The 21,108-nt window shown below is 34.6% G+C and overlaps 2 protein-coding genes across 3 annotated transcripts in view; both read left to right on the forward strand.

The window, feature by feature from the left end:
* Positions 1 to 1,867: 1,867 nt before the first annotated feature.
* Positions 1,868 to 3,878, forward strand: LOC141483672 (uncharacterized). The gene is made up of 3 exons (XM_074178455.1): positions 1,868 to 2,212; positions 2,315 to 2,395; positions 2,508 to 3,878. The coding sequence occupies exons 1-3, from the start codon at positions 1,984 to 1,986 to the stop codon at positions 3,263 to 3,265; spliced, it is 1,068 nt and encodes a 355-aa protein (XP_074034556.1). The 5' UTR covers positions 1,868 to 1,983; the 3' UTR covers positions 3,266 to 3,878.
* Positions 3,879 to 19,007: 15,129 nt separating this feature from the next.
* The window catches only part of LOC111508608 (farnesyl pyrophosphate synthase), a 58,040-nt gene continuing 55,939 nt past the window's right edge, over positions 19,008 to 21,108 (forward strand). The window contains exon 1 of one of the 2 annotated variants that reach the window (XM_023164172.2): positions 19,008 to 19,315. In XM_023164172.2, the coding sequence (XP_023019940.2) occupies positions 19,104 to 19,315 (212 nt within the window). In that variant the 5' untranslated portion in view covers positions 19,008 to 19,103. The remainder of the gene's footprint in view (positions 19,316 to 21,108) is intronic. The other variant, XM_074178456.1, reaches the window with a different exon arrangement.

Genomic DNA, 21,108 nt, shown 5'->3' on the forward strand with positions numbered 1-21,108 from the left:
CCTCTCTGGGATTTGTCTCTCTCCATACCACAAAGAACCGACCAATTGAGTTTGTGGCAATGCTTAGATTATTTTACAAGAGAAGAAACTTTGGATGGAATTGAAAAACCGACGTGTTCGAAATGCAAGGATGGGAGAAAATGCATAAAGTCCCTATCAATCCACAAGTTTCCCTATATTTTAGTAATACATTTAAAAAGATTCTCCCCAACGGAAAGTAGAGGCAAATTGAATGACGTCATCGAATTTCCTCTAGAAGGATTGGATATGGACAATTTTGCAGGAGAAAATGTGGCTACTTGTTATAATCTATATGCACTTTTAAATCACAGTGGGACTACTAACAGAGGACATTATACAGCATACTGCAGATACCCGTATACTAGCGCGTGGCACAAATACAACGATTCACACGTGTCACCAATTTCACCAAAGTCGCTTGTGAGTGGAGAAGCATACGTCCTCTTTTATGTAAAGGATGGAACAAAATCGCGCCTTTAAGATAACCGAGGGAAAGTTTAACTTTTAGTTTCTTCAATTTTATAATTTTTTTCAACTTCTCATTTTTGTAGAAGGTTATTGTATGGATTGCAATTCAATTGAAATATAAACAGAAAAAACACTACTGAAAGACTCTTTTTAGAAAAGGTACATATTTCATTTTTTATTCATTTGAATAAAAAAACACATATGATTCATTTGAGTCAAATTCACTCTAATCTGATTTCTTATGATAAACCTATACAAAGTCATTTCTTAGAATCACTAACCAAAATTAATTTCTCAAAATGAATTTTCTCTATATGATATTATATTCATGAAATAATAATTTTGTAAATGCAATAATCTCATAATTCTTTATAAAAAAAGTTCAATGTTTCAAATTAAAGTTTTCATATCTTTTTTATTTCTCTAATTAATAATCATACTCAATGACCTTGTTTGTTTTTGTTGTTGCAACATCAATGTATTTTATTGGAATCTGTTCAGTCAGAATAACCTGGAACAAACCACAAATGTACAGTTCGCACTAATTATAGTACATATACTATAATATCAATAAAATTCATTGCGTTAAAGGTGATTATGATTACCGGGGTGAATCGGAACAGTCTAATCTTTGTGTTCCGAGTCACCCTACAAATCTGAAATGTATGTATCCCATGGTAGGCGGGTTGGCTGTCCTTGTTCATCCTTCACTGCCGGAACCACTGTGCATGCTGTTTCTGGCATTGTAACGATGACTTGATCCTAAGTATAAGAAAAGCAGATATAATAATCGTATAAATATATTTTACCAAAGATGCATCTATTTATAATTGAACTTGACGAATAAACCATCATCCCTTTTCTGATCCGGATATAAACATCTTAATAAAGTAACAATGCTCTCGCCTGGCTCGCTCGAGTTGACTGACTAATTCCCATCCAATCTCTTGGGCCCCGCGTTTTTTTCGGCTACCGCTTTTTTTTACCCATGTCGATAGTGGTTCCTTACCAAAGACTACAGAATACTATAAGACGTGTCACTCGCTCATTTTTCGACATCTGAGAAATCTCGCCGCCCGCTAGCGACAGCGGGTAATTACCAGCCGAGGTAGTACAGTGTGTCGCTTGAAGTTACCAGTTCTCGTCGGCACACGAGATATAAAGGTTGTCCGTATTGTTTGGTATTGTCAAAGACTACAGAATCGGTAAACTTTGGTATTGTGATAGTGTTGTGTTCGTTCGGAGTTCGAAATATTTATTTTGTGAAAATGTCGACGTATTGCTCAGTGGATGGTTGTCTGAGTACGGTGGGAAGCCCAGGTATTTCGTTTTTCCGCTGCCCAAAGTACAGTGAAAGGTATGCATTCAAAATATTCACCATTAATTTTTATTTTACCTATCTATACCTTTTATGGTTTTGTTGTATAAAATTATTCATAACGAAATATACCGCCGGCATTTGCCAATCCAAACTCATTTCAATCTTTTTTCAAAATGTTCAGTTTATCGATTGATATACTTGAATTTTTTTTTAGGTGTCAACGTTGGAAAAATGTATTAGGCTTCATTGGGAATCATAGATATGCTACTCTTAACCCAGAGCAGAGTCACAATAGAATTAAAATTTGCAGCTTACATTTTAGAGCCGATGATATTGTGAATTCTCGTATTCATAGCTATGATGTTCCTTCATTGCGTCTGCCTCAAGATGGTTCTCAGAAAGGTTGGTTCAGTGAAGTTTATAGATTCAAATGATGAAAAAATCTTATTCCACTTTTTAACATATGAAATTTACAATATCAATTTTGTTGTTTAAACCTTCCAGATGATGATGCCATTGCCGGTACTAGCAAGGATTTTATTTACATTGATGCTCAGGTTCAAACGGATCAATTAGGATCACGAGGTGAAATATCTTTTCGTTATATTATATACTTACCTGATCTATTTTTATATGCTTCGGAAAAAAAACGATGACAAGAAAACAATTATTGAAAGTACGTACATCTTTCTTTTAGATGAATGCAGCCAAACATCTGCTAAACTCTCTTCGGGAACTCCAAGAAAAGTGGCATTACGAAAAAAAATTGTATCACTAGAGAAAACAGTAGCTTCAACATCAAAAAGAGCACTGGACGAAACCGGAATTACTCTGGATGATGTTTTCAAGTTTCTGGATCGAAAATATCCTGAGCAATATTGTAAGCTCTTGAAAGCACAGCTTTCTTTGATAAATAAAGCACCAAAAGGGTCCAGGTATAGTGACGAATTCAAACAGTTTGCATTGACTCTTTATTTTCTTGGTCCGAAAGCATACAAAAAATTTTCAACAATTTGTAGATTACCGTCAAAAAGTACACTTCATCGTTTCACGAAAAATTGGATTGTTGAACCAGGCTTCAACGATTTTATTTTTCGTGTTATTGAATTCAGGATTGGGCTCATGAGGGAGAAAGAAAGATATTGTATTTTATGCCTAGACGAAATATCTTTGAAATCTCATCTTTATTATGATATTTCCAGAGACAAAATAGTAGGTTTCCAAACAAGTTTGAATGGGACCTCTACTGACATAGCAAGTAGTGCTCTAACAGTAATGGTCAGAGGTTTGGCAAGCAATTGGAAAATACCACTTGCATACTTTTTCTATAAGACATCAGCAACTTCTGATGATTTGAAAGATATTTTGTTCAAAACGGTACGAAGATGCAAAAGTATAGGCCTAAATGTCATGGGGTGGTTTCCGATCAGGGTTCAAATTTTCAGAAGTTGGTGAAAACTTTGAATGTTACAGACGAAAATCCCATATTTCTGATAGACGATCATAAACTTGTATATTTGTTTGATATCCCGCACTTGCTGAAGTCGACACGAAACAATTTGTTTTCCTATCAGTTTTTACTTCAGGGTGGAGAAACAAGAAAACATTACATAGAAACAATGTATAATTATGATAGAACTAAACAATATAAATTGGCTCTTAAACTTAATAATGACCACATTTATCGAAATAATTTTCAAAAAATGAAAGTCACGTTGGCTTCCCAAGTTCCCATCAAGAGATATTGTTGACCATGTAATAGAGATGGAAAACATATTCATTGAAAATTTTGATAAAATCGGCAGTGAGAAGGGAATTGGACAGTATTTGAAAACAAAATATTCGAAAATTCTTTTCTCACATCCATGTCAAAAATTCCTCTTCGATTATTATATATCTTTATATACAAGAGTTCGGATATACTTTACTTTAAAATTCATGAACCAGGACATGAAGATTGTTAGGAAACATAAATCATGCAATGTAAAATTGAATATTTTAAATCATTTATAAACATATAACATTATATAATTGTATTATTTTTGTTAATAAAACATGTTTTTCTGAATGTATGTTTATCATTTCATCAGTAAATCACTCTGATCTGTTTCTTAGATCATTTATTCATGAGTTTATCTATCATGTTTCTAGAAGTTGATCGACAAACAACTACTTTCGTATCTTTGTTTATCTGTCTGATACAACCGAGCAAGCGAAGTTTCAACTTCGGAACGTCCCCTGTAGATATCGCGAATAGGAACTGCCCTCGTATAACTGTCATGCGGCCGGCGGCTTCCAGACATCGTCTGTCGGCGATATGATTTATGGAAATCGCAAAAAATGCAATCCTGAGCCGTACCGACAAACGAATTCCTTGGAGTGAACCAACTTATAGTATTCGGTAAACTTTGTTCCTTACATAAGGTGTGTCTATCCGAGCCGAGAGGATGAAATACACTGAGCCTATCAGCTGTCTCTACGGAACCTTCGAGATACCGTGCGCCCTCTCGTCGTAGCATCGCCTTGTCACGGTAATGCGGGGCTCTGCCATGTCGTATGGACAGAGTAAACTCAAAAATTATTTCTGACTCTGAGTCTGTAGAGGTGATGGATGTCGAGCTTACGACTCCAACTGACCTCCCTGTAAATTCATATCAGAAGCGAGTCTACAGAGTAGATGAATGTCGAGTTTACGACTCCAACTGACCTCCATGTGAGTTTAGTTCCGGAGCGAGAGCTTCTCAACTCTCTTCAACTCCTGATCCAATAACTGAACCAAAAAAAGGTTTAGTGGTGCAGCAAGGAAACGACTGAGTCGTCTCTTCAAGAGCGGGGTACTTTATAAAACTGTCTTGCACCAAATTCTTGAGCGGAATACGCAGAATCTGTCTCACTCAGGTGCAGGAACAAACCCCTTATGCGCAGATTAGCAAACGTTTGCGATCAAGTGATGATTCACCAAAACCAGAGGCAAAAAAGCCCTGCACGGTTGAATCTAAGGCATCGTCAGATATAGCTGACGTGCAAAAACCCTCATATGGGAAGGTTGTCGCGGGTATCAAGGTGAGAATCTTGCACCTTGACTATCCGACTACCTCATTAACGATGGAACAGCAGAGCATATACTTTGTGCCTGCCCCGCTGAGGGCCGAATCAGGTTTTCAGAGTTCGACAGAGCCGTACTCTCACCATCTGACGTGAAAAACCAATCACCATACGAACTAATGGGCTTTGTTAAGAAGCTGGGTTTATTTGGTTGAGTGTGAATAGGTGTGAGTCATAATAAACCCTTACGTGTTGCGGTGGAGGTTCGAATAGACCCACTCACTTTGGACCTAACCTTACCTTATCTATGACGTGGTAACACAAAACATTATGTAACATAAAATCTTTTTATCTGAAGCAATATCAAATTAGGTCTATTATTGCATATGCATATATCACATATGAAGTTTTGAGTAAGTTGTTATTATTGCCACCAATGATACAAGTTCAATCTACTCCTTTCGAAGGTAACTTTACTCTTGTGACTTTTCACGATATTCTGTGCCAACCAAGACTTTTTTAGCGGAATGTGTCAACCAACCTATACATGATTTCATATCAATCTCTGAGTTTTTATTGCCACCAATGAGAAAAACTGTAACGACCTCTTTCGAAAGGTATTAGTTTACTCCTGTGATTTTTCATGTTATTCTGCCAAACTCCATAATTTCATATATCTTCATGAGTTATTACTAGCACCAATGACACAAGTTGAATCTACTTCTTTCGAAGGCTAGTTTATCCTACTGATTTTTCATAGTATCTTGCCGACCAAGGCTTTTCTATCGGAATGTTTCAACGAAAATCCACAATTTCATATCTCTTCTTGAGTTATAGTTGCCACCAATGAGAAAAATTGAATCAAGCAATTTCGAAGGGTAGTTTATTCCTATGATATTTTATAACTTTCTGCAGACCAAGACTTTCCTTAGTCGGCATATAGTATATAATGTTATACAGGGCTATTCTGATATGAGTTTCTACATGGAAATCTCGTAAACATTAAGAGATATAAAGTAGCTTAAATTTCGGCAACGTTCCCTACTTTCGGGTACTATTGAATAATATCGAAAAATCGATTCTAGCTTCTGTGGTTCAAGAGATATACTGGTAATATCGAAAATTTCGAAATTTAATTTTTTGCTGCATCTTCATTTCGAACAATTTTTACTCTTTTCATGTACCATCAGCACCTCACCTGATTCCTGAAATGTGTTAAAACTCTGATCTCTAATATTCCCTCTGGCAAATTGAAATTAGTTTAAAAACTGTATCGAGGAGAGATACATGCGTATACGAAAATGAATATTTGGAAATAAAATCCCGAAACATTCATCCCTCCCAACGTACTTGCATACTAGGTTCTGGTAAATGGCTGCCGGAAAACAACTACTTTCCTGACTAATTTCACGTTGGACATTGAATTATATTAGATCGACATTTATGCAAGATACCCCACAGAGGTTAGTCTTGCAGACGTTTTCCGTTCATCCAGCAGCAGAACCATGCTGAAATCGGTATTATCCAAGGAAGTAATTGTTTTGCAGCAGGCATTTAACAGAATCTACTGTGTATGTACATTGAGAGGGATAAAAATTTCAGAACTAGTGACCCGCCTTGGCTCTGCATGGGTTCAATGCTGATACTAAATATAAACTCACCTACCGGAAATTCAAGGGCAAGGTAGTGTCTATCATCAACATAGAGTCGATGATTTCTGATAATTGAAATTCGAATTCATTCTTCGAACTAGGCTGAAGCGGACAACAAACAAAAGGTTTTTCATCGCCTAATCTGCCTGTGAACTGCACTGACGAGTGGTCAAACAGCTCGAAACCGATCTGCAAGTGTGTTCCAATATTTGAAAATCTATTGCGGCAGTTGTATTGCAAGCATATGCAGAAAAAGCTTCAGTAAAGAATCCTGCACTGGCACCTGACGGATATAATCCAACGCCCTTCGTGGTATTAGCCAGGGGAATAGTTGTTTTCTGATGGGTGTCAGTCCATTAACCTACTGTGTAGGGAGTTGAGACTGGCCTAAACGAATTGTTCCTTTAGATGATTTCATTTATAGCCAGTCTGACTGTAGGTGAAAAGTTCAGAATATATATATATTTACAAGTGAAAAAATGTATTTTCATTAAAATTCATTTCATTATCTGTTGAATAGTTGTTTATATGTGGATTTGACTGCAAATCACAAATAACATAAAAATTCAGATGAAAATATTGTGATTGATCGAAATATTTCGATGCAAGTCATTGGTCAGCAAAATATTTCGAAAAATCACAGAAGTAAACTACTCTCCTCTAAGGGTAGATTTTGATCTTATGTTCGGTGACATCAATATGGAGTATATATATTTATTTTCGAATACGACCGTATTATTGGGATTATGAATGTCTTTCTCAGACGATCCTTTTCTGGTCAGCAAATTATCCATACTCTTTTTTGGATACCTGTCAAATTTTATAAAACTAAGGGAAAAGTTAGTTTTTGATCAGTGGAACAAAAAGTTCAATAAGTGTCAAGCTCAGATATGAATCGGTTTTGAGCTAATGTAGCTCAAAGTTAAAGCTTTTATTCATAAAACAATACGATCAACCAATATTCGGTTTCCTATAAAACTTTAAATACTAAAATATTATGACAATACAAAATCCACTGGGATATTTGAGGTTGCTGACCACGAATCAGAGGTTAGATTATCGTCTCCCAAAATGGCTCAAGGGTCAACTTTTAATTTTTTCTGCTGTAGCTCAAATCAGGTTCATTTTTAAGCTTTTCACTCATCAAATAACTCTAAAAGTTTCAGTTTCAGAAAATTGACGGGGTATCAAAAATTCATATAGATTGCATGATCCATTCAAATACAAAATTAAGCGTCAGATATCTTCGCGAATAATCTACTCAATCCAGCATATTGAAAACAAATGCATAATCATTATACCTTTCAAAATATCAACTTGCAGATAAACATCAGGCCTGCTGATGACTACTCATACTTTTTTTAACTTGCAACTTTATTTCTCCTAGAATGTCAGCCCAGTCGCACGTAGCATCTCCATGTCTCTACGTCACAGAATATGGAGTTGTTCGGTTTGCCGGTAGAGCGTGGCGTGGAGAACGAGTATACATACAACTGATAATCAGCTGATGGCAACGTTGCCAGATGTTATTGTATATCGCTGAAAAATGTTCCAGTGTAGAAGGTATCCTTGAACCGGTGATAATTAACGAATAAATATGTCCATTTTTGATGTTTATTAGGAATTTATACCTATTACTAAGTTACTTGCATTATACCTCTTCGAAATAACTTCAATAATATTATTAATATAAATAATAAATGATCACATTTAACTCTGTTTCATATTATTATATATTATTCCAGTTTGTGTCTGAAAGTTACTCTAGAAATTGTTGTATGCCTTTTTCAGAGGTTTATGATTGCTGGAAATGAAGAGAATAGTGATGACATGATATTGATTATAATAGATAGGAGAAAGTCAAAAACTATTGCTCTTTTAACCAATAGTTCGATTTTTTTTTGTTTGTCAAAGACATTTACAAAATAAAACACACTATTTTATTTTATGTTAATATTTTGACTGAATCTTGAATTTGTCAAATGTTTTCTCAGTGCAATTTTCATTAAATTTTGATGATGACGAGTTTTTTCTGTTCTGTTCTGTTTTTTCGTTAATCAGCTGTCGCCCCCATACGAACGACAACTCTCAGAAGTTGAGAAACTTGTGCGAGCTAAGGACTAACGAGGTCTTACCTTTCAACGTGTGACACATGAATAGATTGTTTTTTTTTGTAAATAGATTTGGAAAGCTGAATACACTTATTGAATGAATGAATCGAAGAGGTTTTTGTATGAAAGTGTATAATTATAAAATTATTGCAAAGCACTTTCGACTTTCGTCATTATCAGTGCTCACCTGAAAGTAAGTGATCTAATTGAAAAGGAAGTTTTGTGAAAACTGAAGTTTGCAAAAAACATTTTTGAGGCTAGGAAATTTGGAAAATTATTTAAGATTACTTACTTGTCAGGCAACAGGAAGTATCAAAATAAGTACATGGCACATTTGTAATATTTGACTTATATAAAACAAAATAGGCTGATAGCCATGTGGTTCAGTCATTATTTTTAACATGATACTTGACACATCCTGTCTCAAGTTGTCTTTCTTTTATATATAATACTTTGACTACAGACTTTTTACAGACTATTTCTTTCTTAGCATATGCATTTTGCACACTTTGTATCCTAGTTTGATCACGTTTAGTTACGAAATAAATCATTTCTCACTTTTAACGTGTGATTCCTAACAACTAGTAAATTAATGGTGAAAAATGGTGAGGAACGTTTTATAACTACAAAGCCTTCATTTACCAGCTCTAAAAAGAAAACAAACTCCAAATTGAACTGAAATCCTTAATTTATCACATTACTCAAAGCATATGATATAATAATAATAAGTTCCTGACACAAATTGCAGGACCTGCCGCGTGGTGTCTGAGACCCGTAATGCACTCGCTGTTAGCGCGGCCCTAAGAGTGTTTTATCACCTACGGCACTTTTACGGTATTGACGAGACATCGGTGTTGCCTTACGCTTCAGGTGATATTGAATCTATTGTGGGGAACGAAACGAACGAAAGAACGAAACTTTTCGTTCCCTACCATCAAGCTAATAAGCCTGATGTACCTAATTCTTTTCGACCATCAGTGCGAGACGAGATTTGTCGTGGAGTTTTCAGCTCCTGACGACGAATATGGTCGATAAAATATCAAGACTTCTCTTCGAATTTCACAGACTCTATCAAGATCACTTTGTCAGGATGGTTGTTCAGATTATTGGAGTCCTCTCGAACCTCAAGATCATGCCGGTTTGCCACACTAAGGTGAAAATCTTAGCCGGACAAATGCAGAAGGATGCCATTCTTGGCTCACTACGCTTGCTTAGGGCACATGATTCTTGGAGTGTTAATTGGTTGATAATGTTGGCGCGCCCTCTTGAATGTATCGAGGCTTTGGGGGATAGGACTCATTCAGCGCAACCTCAGGGAAAGAAAAATGATAATAATAATAATGCTATTGCTATTCGGAGTACTCGGAGACCGATTCTTTAAAAAAAACGCATTCGTTTTATCCACCTTCAGTGAAAGTCAGTTCTGGAAAAATCGAAACCACAAACAGTAAAGTGCTATCATCAGCATGGTTTATGATAGTTCCATTATGTCACTATTTATCTAAATTCTAAATAAGCGAGGCCCCACGACACTGCCTTATGGTACTCCTAGATTGGCCAGTTTCTGGAATTATATGATATCCAGAAACTGGGTGCGTGTGTTTGACCAGTTGAATGAGAATCAAACCATTTTTGTTCATTACCACGGATTTCATAATGTTTTTTAGTTGAATAGACAAATGACTAATTTGATTTGAAAGGGTTATATTTTTAGGAGTGATTAATTTTTTGGGAAAGAAAGTTTTTGGCTTTCTACTACTCCATCTGATACAAAAAAATGGATGAGAGAATCTTCCAAAGAAAGAAAGGATTAATATATATATATATATATATATATATATATATATATATATATATATATATATATATATATATATATATACTTCATATAGAAGTATTTGTTTCGAAAGAATTTTTTCTTTCGTGTAATTCAATGTTTATATGAAAGTAGCTGTTTCAGGAGGACTTTCTTTCAGTTTGTGTCTGAAAGGTTCTTCTTTGCATGATCTACACATCCATGTATAGAGTTACTTATTTTCAAATTGATTAATCCTTCCTTCCTTTGGAAGATTCTCTCATCCATTTTTTTGTATCAGATGGAGTAGTAGAAAGCCAAAAACTTTCTTTCCCAAAAAACAAATGACTAAGTTTTGGCTAGATCCAAAATAATATCACAATATATATTTTCAGACAGTTGTAGATGTTGTTAGTTAAATTAAACAATGCGTCTACCTATGAAAAGCCATATTTATCAATAACTGAAGATATTGTGATGTTTGAAATAATTTTGAGAACGAGCTGAGTGAACTGATAGGCTTATAGTCATCAAATAATTCGTGAACACCTATTCAAAATATGGATGAACTGATGCAAATTCAAGATCTGATGAGACATGTTCCTTCATAAGTGATACATCAATAATATGCGCAAGTGTGCAACAACAAAACGAACAATTTTTTTTCAATAAAAATTGAAACATCGTCATATCCTGTGTTTCTTTTATCTTTTTTTTCCAATCAATTCTTAGAGAAATTCAATAATAATTGGGATGAATGAAATAATATTTTCACTAATGGAAATCTTGCGAGTGTAACTGTTTCTGTGTCGTAGTTTTTCCGAAATAAGATTAGTGGGTTGAATTGAAAAGAGTACATTTTTAGATAAGTGGCATTTTCATCAAAACATTTCATTGGTTAATTTGTTCCCAAACATGTATCATTAAAATGTGGTAGGATGCTGCTTTTCTTCTTGTTTGTAGTCATCTCAATAATTATTTGCCATGAAGTTTTGGATTTGTTTGTGAGGTTTATTACCTTTTCTGAAAATATTTGTTTCTATTTTTATGCGTGTTTGGAATGCGTCTTTGAATTCTGAGACATCTATAGATAGGGGAAGTATTACTGGCAATATGTCATCATCTGTTCAACAAATATTTCAATATCAACGGTTCTGTTTCGTGGTCGCAGAAAATGGCTGAATTGCAGAAATAATATTTTTCATTTTTTCACCTCATCTGAATGATTATTAATTTTTATTAAAAGCAGCAGTAAAAAATATGTTTTTTCTACAATTTTCTATAATGACAGAAATTCATCTTATGTGGCTTGGGCATTATATCTTCACCACATGTTTCACATGATTATATATTAAATTTCTAATTTCGTTCGTTCTGTTATTTTCCATACTTGCTTGATCATTTTTTAAAAGATCTTGGACACCATCTGATACTGTTTTTGTTCTATTCATTCCTATTCATATTTATTCATTTTTTTTTAATTTGAGATACAAACAGGTAAATACCCATAGAAGCATCCACTGATAGTAGTGGTTACAGAGATACACGGTGTCAACAGATACAAGAAAAAATAAAAATTAGTGAATTGAAAAATTTCGTACATACTAATTATTCATTATTTTTGCTATGAGTTGAATATTCTTTTCATAGTTATTTTAAAGGAATTCAACATGATAGAGAAAAAATTTACGTTACTACAATATTTGTTGAAAGAATCACACATTCTAGTAATTGGGGAGTTTTCGCCCAAATTTGTGTTGAAATTCGGACTGACAAGTAATTTTCTATTCATAGTGTTCCTATGAGAAACGTGGTAAAAAATCATTGATACTAGATCGGGTGAGTCGTAACAGTTTGTTGAAATTTTATAAATAAAAACCAAGTCGGTTATTATTCTTCATTGTTCTGGAGTCTTTCTAATCATAATTTATGTGTATTATAATGTGGGCTCCAAATGACACTTCCGAAATTAAGTTTACTATAAACAAATGATAGTAAATAGATTTGATTGCTGCCTCGTAATTGAAATCTTTGCATATTGCATATTTGCAAATAACAGCGAAAACACAGAAAAATGAAGCTATAAATAAAATAATTGATGAAAACGGTAACATTCTCACCGATAACAGATGGCTAATGAATTTGATAATTTCTTTTCAAGTATAGGACAAAAAATGGCAGAAGCAATAAAACAACTTAATAATATACATCCACAGACTCTAAATCACTCGATGAACTCATTTTTCCTAGGGGAGACATATGATGGTGAAATATATGGATATACTGATAAATCAAAAAAAAAAATAAACCACCAGGTCTTGACAACGTGACTGTCGAGATTATAAAACTAATTGCTGAATACATCATCAAACCCTTGGTCCATATCATAAATTGGTCTATACAAACTGTAATCTGTAATCAAACCACTGCACGAAAATGAAAACAAAGAAAATTTTTCAAATTACCGTCCAATTTCCTTGATCTCTAATTTTGCAAAAATTTTCGAAATGTTACTGAAAACGCGTCTAACAAACTATTTAAAAAAATATGAATTAATATCGAAAAAACAATTTGGCTTTAGAGAAAATAGATCCACGCAAGACGTCATAGTATACGTCACTTCCAGAATATTCAAATATGTTGACAAAGCCAAACCAACATTGGCCATATTTATAGATCTCGCTAAAGCGTTCGACACCGTCGACCATCATACATTGCTAAAGATATTGAAAAGTATTGGTATAAGAGGAAAAACATACGATCTGATGAAAAACTATCTACAAGAAATAATTCAAAGAGTTAAGGTGAATGATAACCTCAGTGAAGAAACAGTAATAAAATATGGTGGTCCACAGGGCACAGTCCTGGGGCCTATACTTCTCAATATTTATCTCAACGATTTGCTGAAACTGAATTTAGAAGGAGATGTGGTAAGTTATGCTGACGACACAGCAATTATATATGTGGACGAGGATTGGTAATCTTTAAAAAAAGCTGAGAGAAATAATTCAAGAGTGATTTAAAAATCGGCTTTCAACAATGAACATCGAGAAAACACATTTCATACCTTTCACCTCATACGTGAAGAATTTATCAGAATATGATACCCTTCAAATAGATGGCAACCAAACATTATCGATGGTCCAACATATTAAATATATGGGGGTAGGTAGGTTGGTCTAGGTAGATCTAAAGTATGTAGGTCTATTCGACCCTCCACTGCAACCCATAAGGGTTTATTGTGGCTCACACCTATTCACACTCGGCCAAATAAACCCAGCTTCTTAACGAAGCCGATTAGTTTGTATGGTGAGTGGTCTTTCAGGTCAGATGGTGAGAGTACGGATCTGCCGAAATCAAAGAACCTGTTTCGATCCCCAGCGGGGCAGGTACAAAGTATATGTCTCTGTCTGGAAAATGATGAAACTGCTCTGCAGTTTCATCATTTTCCAGACAGAGGCGACACACACTGTCTTCCGGCAGTCCAAGTCTCTGCATGTGATGATTCAAATGACAGTGACCTGTGAGAAGGCCTGTTAGATATCGTAGTCCAACAACTGTTGGAGTACAGTAGGGATGAACTACGAAGGGTGAATAAACGCCTTGGAGTGAGCCAATCCTGGAAGATTCTGCCAGAAGTCCATAACTCTTCTTGCCATCCAGGTGTTAAGTGTTTGTTTGGCAGAGCCCAAAGCGATGCCAATGACAGGTTCTGGTCCAATGAAGCCGCTTGCAGCACCCTCCTTTGCAAGATAGTCAGCAGCTTCATTGCCTTCCAGGCCAGTATGGCCAGGAATCCAGACTAGAGATAATCTGTTTAGTCTTCCTATCGAGGAGAGTCTTTTTTGGCAGTTTGCTACCAATTTAGACGTTGCTCGGTGGGAGTCAAGAGCTTCCAACGCCGCTTGACTGTCCGAGAATATTTTTATTGACTTGTGAGTGAAGTTGGATTTATCCAATCTCTCCGCACATAATTCAATAGCGTAAATTTCCGCTTGTACTCTGCATTGCATTGATTTGTGCAATTGGCAATGTGCACAAGTCTGTATGCAGTCTATTTAATCTCTCTTTCCAGAAAAATGTGGAGAGGAGGTAGATCTAGAAGGATCTTTATGGCCGCTGAAGGTGTGGTACTGATGGCACCACTGATAGCCAGACAAGCCTGTCTCTGTAAGCCAGAGAGCTTCGCTTGGGCCGTTTTCTGTAAAGCCTTCGGTCACCAAGCAATTGCACCATACGTGGTCATTGGTCTGACAATCATCACATAAATCCAGTGGATTTGTTTGGGACCTGAACCCCAAGTTTTACCACAAATCCTTCGACATGTCCATAGAGACAGTCTGGCTTTGTGTAAAACTTTTTCCAAGTGAGCGTTCCAGGTGAGTCTTTTATGAAGAACAATGCCAAGATATTTCACCTCCTTTCCAAATGGAATGACCATACCATTGAGGGAAAGTGGTGTTAGATCGTCCAATTTCCTTCTCTTGGTGAAGGGGATTAACACAATTTTGCTGGGGTTGACAGCCTGCTCCCTCAGGCACCAACTGTGAACAACGTCCAACGCGCTTTGGAGGATATTACAAGCTACCCTTCCCGACGTGGACCTTACCAGGATGACAAAAGGTCATCTGTATAAGCTTGCAGATCAACTTTTCTTCTGTCGAGGGCATCAAGCAGACTATCCATCAGGAGCGACCACAGAAGGGGAGATAGTACCCCACCTTGAGGGCAGCCCCTGGTGACCCTGAACCTGATAGCCTCGCCTTGAAGAGTCGTAGTTGCAGTTCTGTTTACTAGCATGGCATAGATCCAGCCAGTTATGGTCGATTCTATACCCTTTCTATTCAGAGACTATTCTAAAGATTCAGGTAGTGCATTGTCAAATGCTCCTTCAATATCAAAAAATACAGCAACCACAATTCTTGGGAGTATTCATAGACTGTAATTTGAAATGGGACATCCATTGAAAAAACTACGAAGTACATTGTTAAAGTTCAAATATCTATCGAATATTTTGAAAATTGATCAGCTTCGGATATTATATTATATTATGCCCTACATGAACCACACTTGAATTATGGAATATTAGCCTGGGGAGCGGCAACAAATAATCATACCAAACAACTGAAAAGAATACAAAAGTGGATCATCAAAATAATATTTAAGAAACCATACACTTACCCCACTGATGACTTATACCGCGAAAAGAAGTTATTTGATCTTCGACAACTATATTTTCTATCGGCAGTAATGCGACAGCATACTCACAGAAATATACTGATAGTCATAAATTATAACTACAGTACACGTCACAAGATCAATTCTTCTGTTATACCAAGACCAGAAAAAAAAACCCTACAAAAAAGTTATGTCTACTTGGGACCCAAATTATATAGCTCGATCCCTCATGAAATGAAAGAATATAATTCCCATCATTTATTTAAAGCAAAAATTAAGGAATGGATAAGCACCCAGTCACGCCTTTCCATCCATCAATATATTTATATAAAAAACATATATTACAATTTGTTATTAAAAAAAATCAAATTGAAAAAAATTCACATAGAAATTGTTGCTTTATAATATAAGTATTTTTTTATCATAAGTATTCTTTCGTTACTGTTTCCTTGGTATTTATATTTAATATATACAACATTACTCTCCCTTCATTCAAAACTTCTTCCATGATATTTTATATATACTTTCCTTTTAATTTTATATTAGCAACAGCATTTTCACATTTTATATATAAAACACTATTTTTTCTATATTTTATATAGTTTAGACTTCATATTTGAATTTTATATCAACAGCACTATTTATTACTCTTCCGATACTCCTTCCATGATATTTTATACATATATACAACATTATCCTTAACTTTATATTTACAGCACTATTTCTAAAATTTTATTTTTACAACAATATTTTTATATGTTAAACACTTTATAATTCATATTTCAATTTCAAATTTTCTTTTAATTTTGCTAATATGACTTCGAGATTCTGGATCTACGTATACAATTTCACTGTAGTCAAGGTCCGCCTTTTGGTATTTTGTCTACTTTGACCAGATTCCCTATTAGGCTAATGAAATGTATAGCTATTACTTTTGTAAAGTTTTACTCCCATAATATGTATTCATTTACCATTGAATGTCTTCTTTCATTGTACCTTCTCTTTTGATGTAATGTAAATAAATATTATTATATTCAACTATTACCGTAGTGTGCGCTGGTCAAGCCCTATCCCCCGAAGCCCCGATACATTCGGGAGGGCGCGCCAGCATAATCAACCAATGAGCACTCCCCCACACCGTGGGGTAAGTGATCATTGGGTCCGAGAATCATGTGCCCTGAGCAAACGCAGTGAGCCAAGAATGACAGCCTTCTGCATCTGTGCGGCTAAGATTTCTGCCTTAGTGCGGCAAGCCGGTATGATTTTGAGATTCGAGAGTAGAGAAGACATCATTCCACCAAGGACTCCAATAATCAGAACGACCATCTTGACAGAGTGATCTGGATAGAGTCTGCGGAGTTCGAAGAGAAAATCTCGATATTATTATTATTATTATTATTATTATTATTCTGCAGAAAAAGTCCAAGGTTTTGCTGCAGGAATTTATTACATAATCCAAATGGGGATTGAAAGTCATTTTCGTATCAAAATACATTCCAAGATCTTTAATTTGGTCTACACTGTCGATAATATTATTGCCCAGGGAGTATCGGTGTGTTATTTCTACAAAAAGATATACATGCACATTTATTATTATTAAGTTTTAATTATACTACCAATAGGTGGTGGGTCAACCAATTCCTTAAAAATAAATCAGTTTTATTAAATGGTTCAGTTTACAATTATGCGTGGGTATTGTACCATATGTAGATAGAAGTTACAAATGCAAATAATTTTCAGCAAAGTTTCTTCTAATATGTACATATTCTATCATGCTGCTGTTGATCACGGAAAAAATATGGTTGTGACAAATAACTCTTGATGCTATCTAAAAAGTCACAATTACATTGTGGTTTTCTTCATTTGAAACCGATATCATATGGGTTAAGGGTGTATAAAAAACCCAGTTTGCTATCGAGGGATTCCGCCATATTTTACTATAAGAGTGACGTCATATTATTGTTCTCATTCTTTTCAGCACACCCTTTCATTTGAAGCCTACTTGATAGGGGTGCATAAAAAAGCTTGTCCGTCATCTTTATTTCTTAGGTTCATATAATGAACATAATTTAATTTTTTGATGTGAAACATCTATAGCTAGCTGCACGTAACACCGATTGCTGTCGTGCTCCATGCATAAGGACTGTGCGATTCTCTTTCCACTGGTTAGGGATCACACTGTCTCTCTCGCCACACTAAGCTCAAAAACGTATAATGTATACAGTTGTGTTTACTACAATAGGTATACATAACCTGTGTTTTACTGAATGAAAAGTTAATGAAAATAATGATAAAATATGTTCGACAGTGATAATTTAGAAAGTGAAAGTGAACAGCCTTTTGCAAAAAAAGCTGAATCAAACTACGACACACCATCAAGTCATCAGTAAGTTAATTATATTTTAATATTTCATAATTAAAGTGTGCATTTTTCTGTGCATTAAGCCCGCGTATATTTGACCTGTCTCAAGGGTCAGTAAATGTAAAATCTACTCTCTTGGTAGATTAGAATTTACACAATTTTCATAGCATATAATATTTTCAAACTAATTAGTAAATAATTTCAATTTCATATTCATGAAAAATAATGCACTAAAACACTTGCTTGAAAAATAAATTAAATAAAGACTAACAAAATTGTATTTCAAAATGAACCGACAGCCAGTAGCACACGTATGTTTTTCTTATTTGTTATCAACAGGAACATAAAAAAATTAATTAATTTTCTAATGATGGTGGAATTTATATTGAAACATTTATTATTGATATTTATAATTCAAGATCTATAGTAATATATTGCAAAAAATACCTAAGATTTTTTGAGTTTACTAGTATATTAAAGCCACATTAAGATTTTTTCATGTATATTTGTTTAACAAACTTTTTTTTTTCAATATTTCAGTACCAAACAATCATCACAGAGGTCATGAAATATTATTATTGATGTTTCACATCTGCCAGGCGTCCCGTGACGGCTCACAATTTTTTTTCTTATTGTGATTTGGTTTACATTGTTCGTTGAAATGAAAATATCATAATTAGCTGTTTCTCTCTGAAAAGGGTGCCATAATCAAAAGTTACGTAATAAACAGTGACATGGATGAGATTCTTGAAAAATTACCTTTTGAATGATGTGTCATACCTACTTGGTAGGTACTTTCCCTATTGAAATTCTAAGGGTGATGGTCACGAAGGAGCGAGAGAAGAGGTATGTCATGATAGAAAGATGTCCCCCTTCAATTTAAAGTCGATATTTTTTGTATTTACATTCTCGACAAATATGCTTTGAAAATATTCGATCTGTTTGTTATTCGATGCCGCACACTGTATATCAACTTATCAAATTTCCACTTGCAAGTAATGAAAGATCTGGCAACGCTGAGACAGTACAAGCGAGAACTCGGTTTACGAGTTGTTTTCTTTTCGTCTCTCTCTTCCAGTTTATATACAATTTGGGATCCTTATTCTTAAACAGTATTTTAGTGTCGTGTATTAAAGGCGGATGAGTGAACATGTTTTCGTCAAAGAAACTGGCTTTGAATAGAACCAGCCGAGAAATATTCAGAGAAATCAGGAGGCATATCAGTAAAACGACTGGCGTTACCAACAGCGATGCAATTTCCAGACAAGAATCTAAATTGGGGGGTAATCTCGACTTGAATGGGTCAGACTATGGGGAATCTAGGAATAAGTGGGCAAAAATCAGCAAACAGAATAATATGAGGTGAGAGAAGAGATATATCAATACATGTGTCAGTGACAGTGGCGGAGCATTTGGTAGGCCACAGTCGAGATGTTGTTTAACCTATACGACCAGAAAAGTCGTGAGTCTGTGTCTTTCTTCATCAAATACTTACCTACATTCATGTGATGATGTGATGTAAGAATGTTTATATGTGAGGAATTTTAATTTATGATGCCTGTATTGCATATAAGGGGGTTGCTGTGAGCTGCCGTCGAAGTCTATTCAACATTATTATAAACTAAGAATGAAAACTGATAATTGGTAAATAATTTTCTGACAATCATACACCAGTCCACTTTCTCAGTTTAATAATAATTATAACATTGATGTAGTTTTTTTGTAACGATCCTAAGTAAACTATAATGAAACTACAATTGGCCAAATATTTACTAGAATGATCCATAGTTGTATTTTTTCAAAATGTACTTTTATCAACTTTGACTTATCAAGAGGAGGTTGAATAATTAATTTCTAACAAATAATTTTCAAGTTCGTTTTTGGAATCTGACTTTTTTCAAGTTGGCAAAAATTAATAATCTTATCAACCAGTGGAAAACTTTGGCATTTCAATGTCATGTGTTTTAACTGAATCAAACAAATCCCAATAACCTCAAATTACTTAAAAAAATGCATACTCAACTGTAAGTTAATCAAAGGACCTGTCTGGATAGACAAGTAGTTCTCGTACATGAAAATTTAAAATTTTTGAATCAAACAATTTTTGTTGCTGATATATAAAATGTTTATTAATATTATTGATGTTTATTAATAAACACCAACGTTCATTAATTGAATTCAGTCAGAAAATTCTTCCCTTATATTCAAGAAGGTCGTCTACATTTTTTACGGAGTAGTAGTGATTTAGGTAATACGTCATGCAAATATCTCGATCAATTATCGTCATACAACTTTCATATTCAGTAAGAAGATGTAAAATGTTCAGGATACTTTTTCCCGAAATGTAGTTGTGACCTTTTTGATTAACAAGGCAGTATTTTTGTCAGCATCAATGAAGATTTTAAATAATAGTTATAATTTTGAATACTTGAATTTTGAATACTCTGACCACTGATAATAATTATATAATTTTCGCAATAGATCTTCTTCAAAACGCGTTTCGCAACACGGTAGCTTCATCAGTTGATTACGTGAAAGAGCGCTATTCTATCGTTCTCATAAGGTAGAAGAGCGAATGATGGCCATTTGCTACTCATTATTAATTAACCTTGTTCTCTGTAACTGCTGTTTGTGTAGCAATAAAAACATTTATTATTATTATTACTGATAACTGGTTATTGGTAACACCAGTAACTGATGAAGCTACCGTGTAGCGAAACGCGTTTTCAGTTAAATTTATTGTGAAAATTCTATAATCATTATCAAACATAATTTTAATTCACATCAATATTTGTGCAGATCTATTATCATAAGAAAGTTAATGCGTAGGTATGTATTGGATGTTGATTGCAAGGTTGATTGTATACCAAGTATTCGCCCCTTCGAGTCTCATTAGCATTAGTCTTTCACAAAATAACTTTGAGTGGTTCACGAACATGGAACTTAAATAGTGACAACTTTATGTTTGCTGATTATACCTTATAGGTATTAGGAAAACTTAATAATTCTGATTTTGCTAGAAACTGATATATTTGTGTCAACCAGTTATCCGAATGACTTCAGCAGTCAACTATTTCATATCTATATATTATTCAAATAAACTATTTGAAACTTGTCACCAATTTTATGGAGGTCCAGAATTTTATTTCAAATCG

This window comes from Leptinotarsa decemlineata, unplaced genomic scaffold, assembly GCF_025532065.1.
Source record: "Leptinotarsa decemlineata unplaced genomic scaffold, Ldec_3_MD MMD2_tig00003798_RagTag_RagTag, whole genome shotgun sequence".
Lineage (NCBI taxonomy): Eukaryota > Metazoa > Arthropoda > Insecta > Coleoptera > Chrysomelidae > Leptinotarsa > Leptinotarsa decemlineata.

Excerpts from the sequence above, each read along its gene's own strand:
- LOC141483672 (XM_074178455.1), top strand. The coding sequence starts at position 1,984 with ATGTTCAGTTTATCGATTGATATACTTGAATTTTTTTTTAGGTGTCAA. Across the intron at positions 2,213-2,314 it reads TCAAGATGGTTCTCAGAAAG|ATGATGATGCCATTGCCGGT; the intron begins GTTGGTTCAGTG and ends TAAACCTTCCAG. Across the intron at positions 2,396-2,507 it reads GGATCAATTAGGATCACGAG|ATGAATGCAGCCAAACATCT; the intron begins GTGAAATATCTT and ends TCTTTCTTTTAG.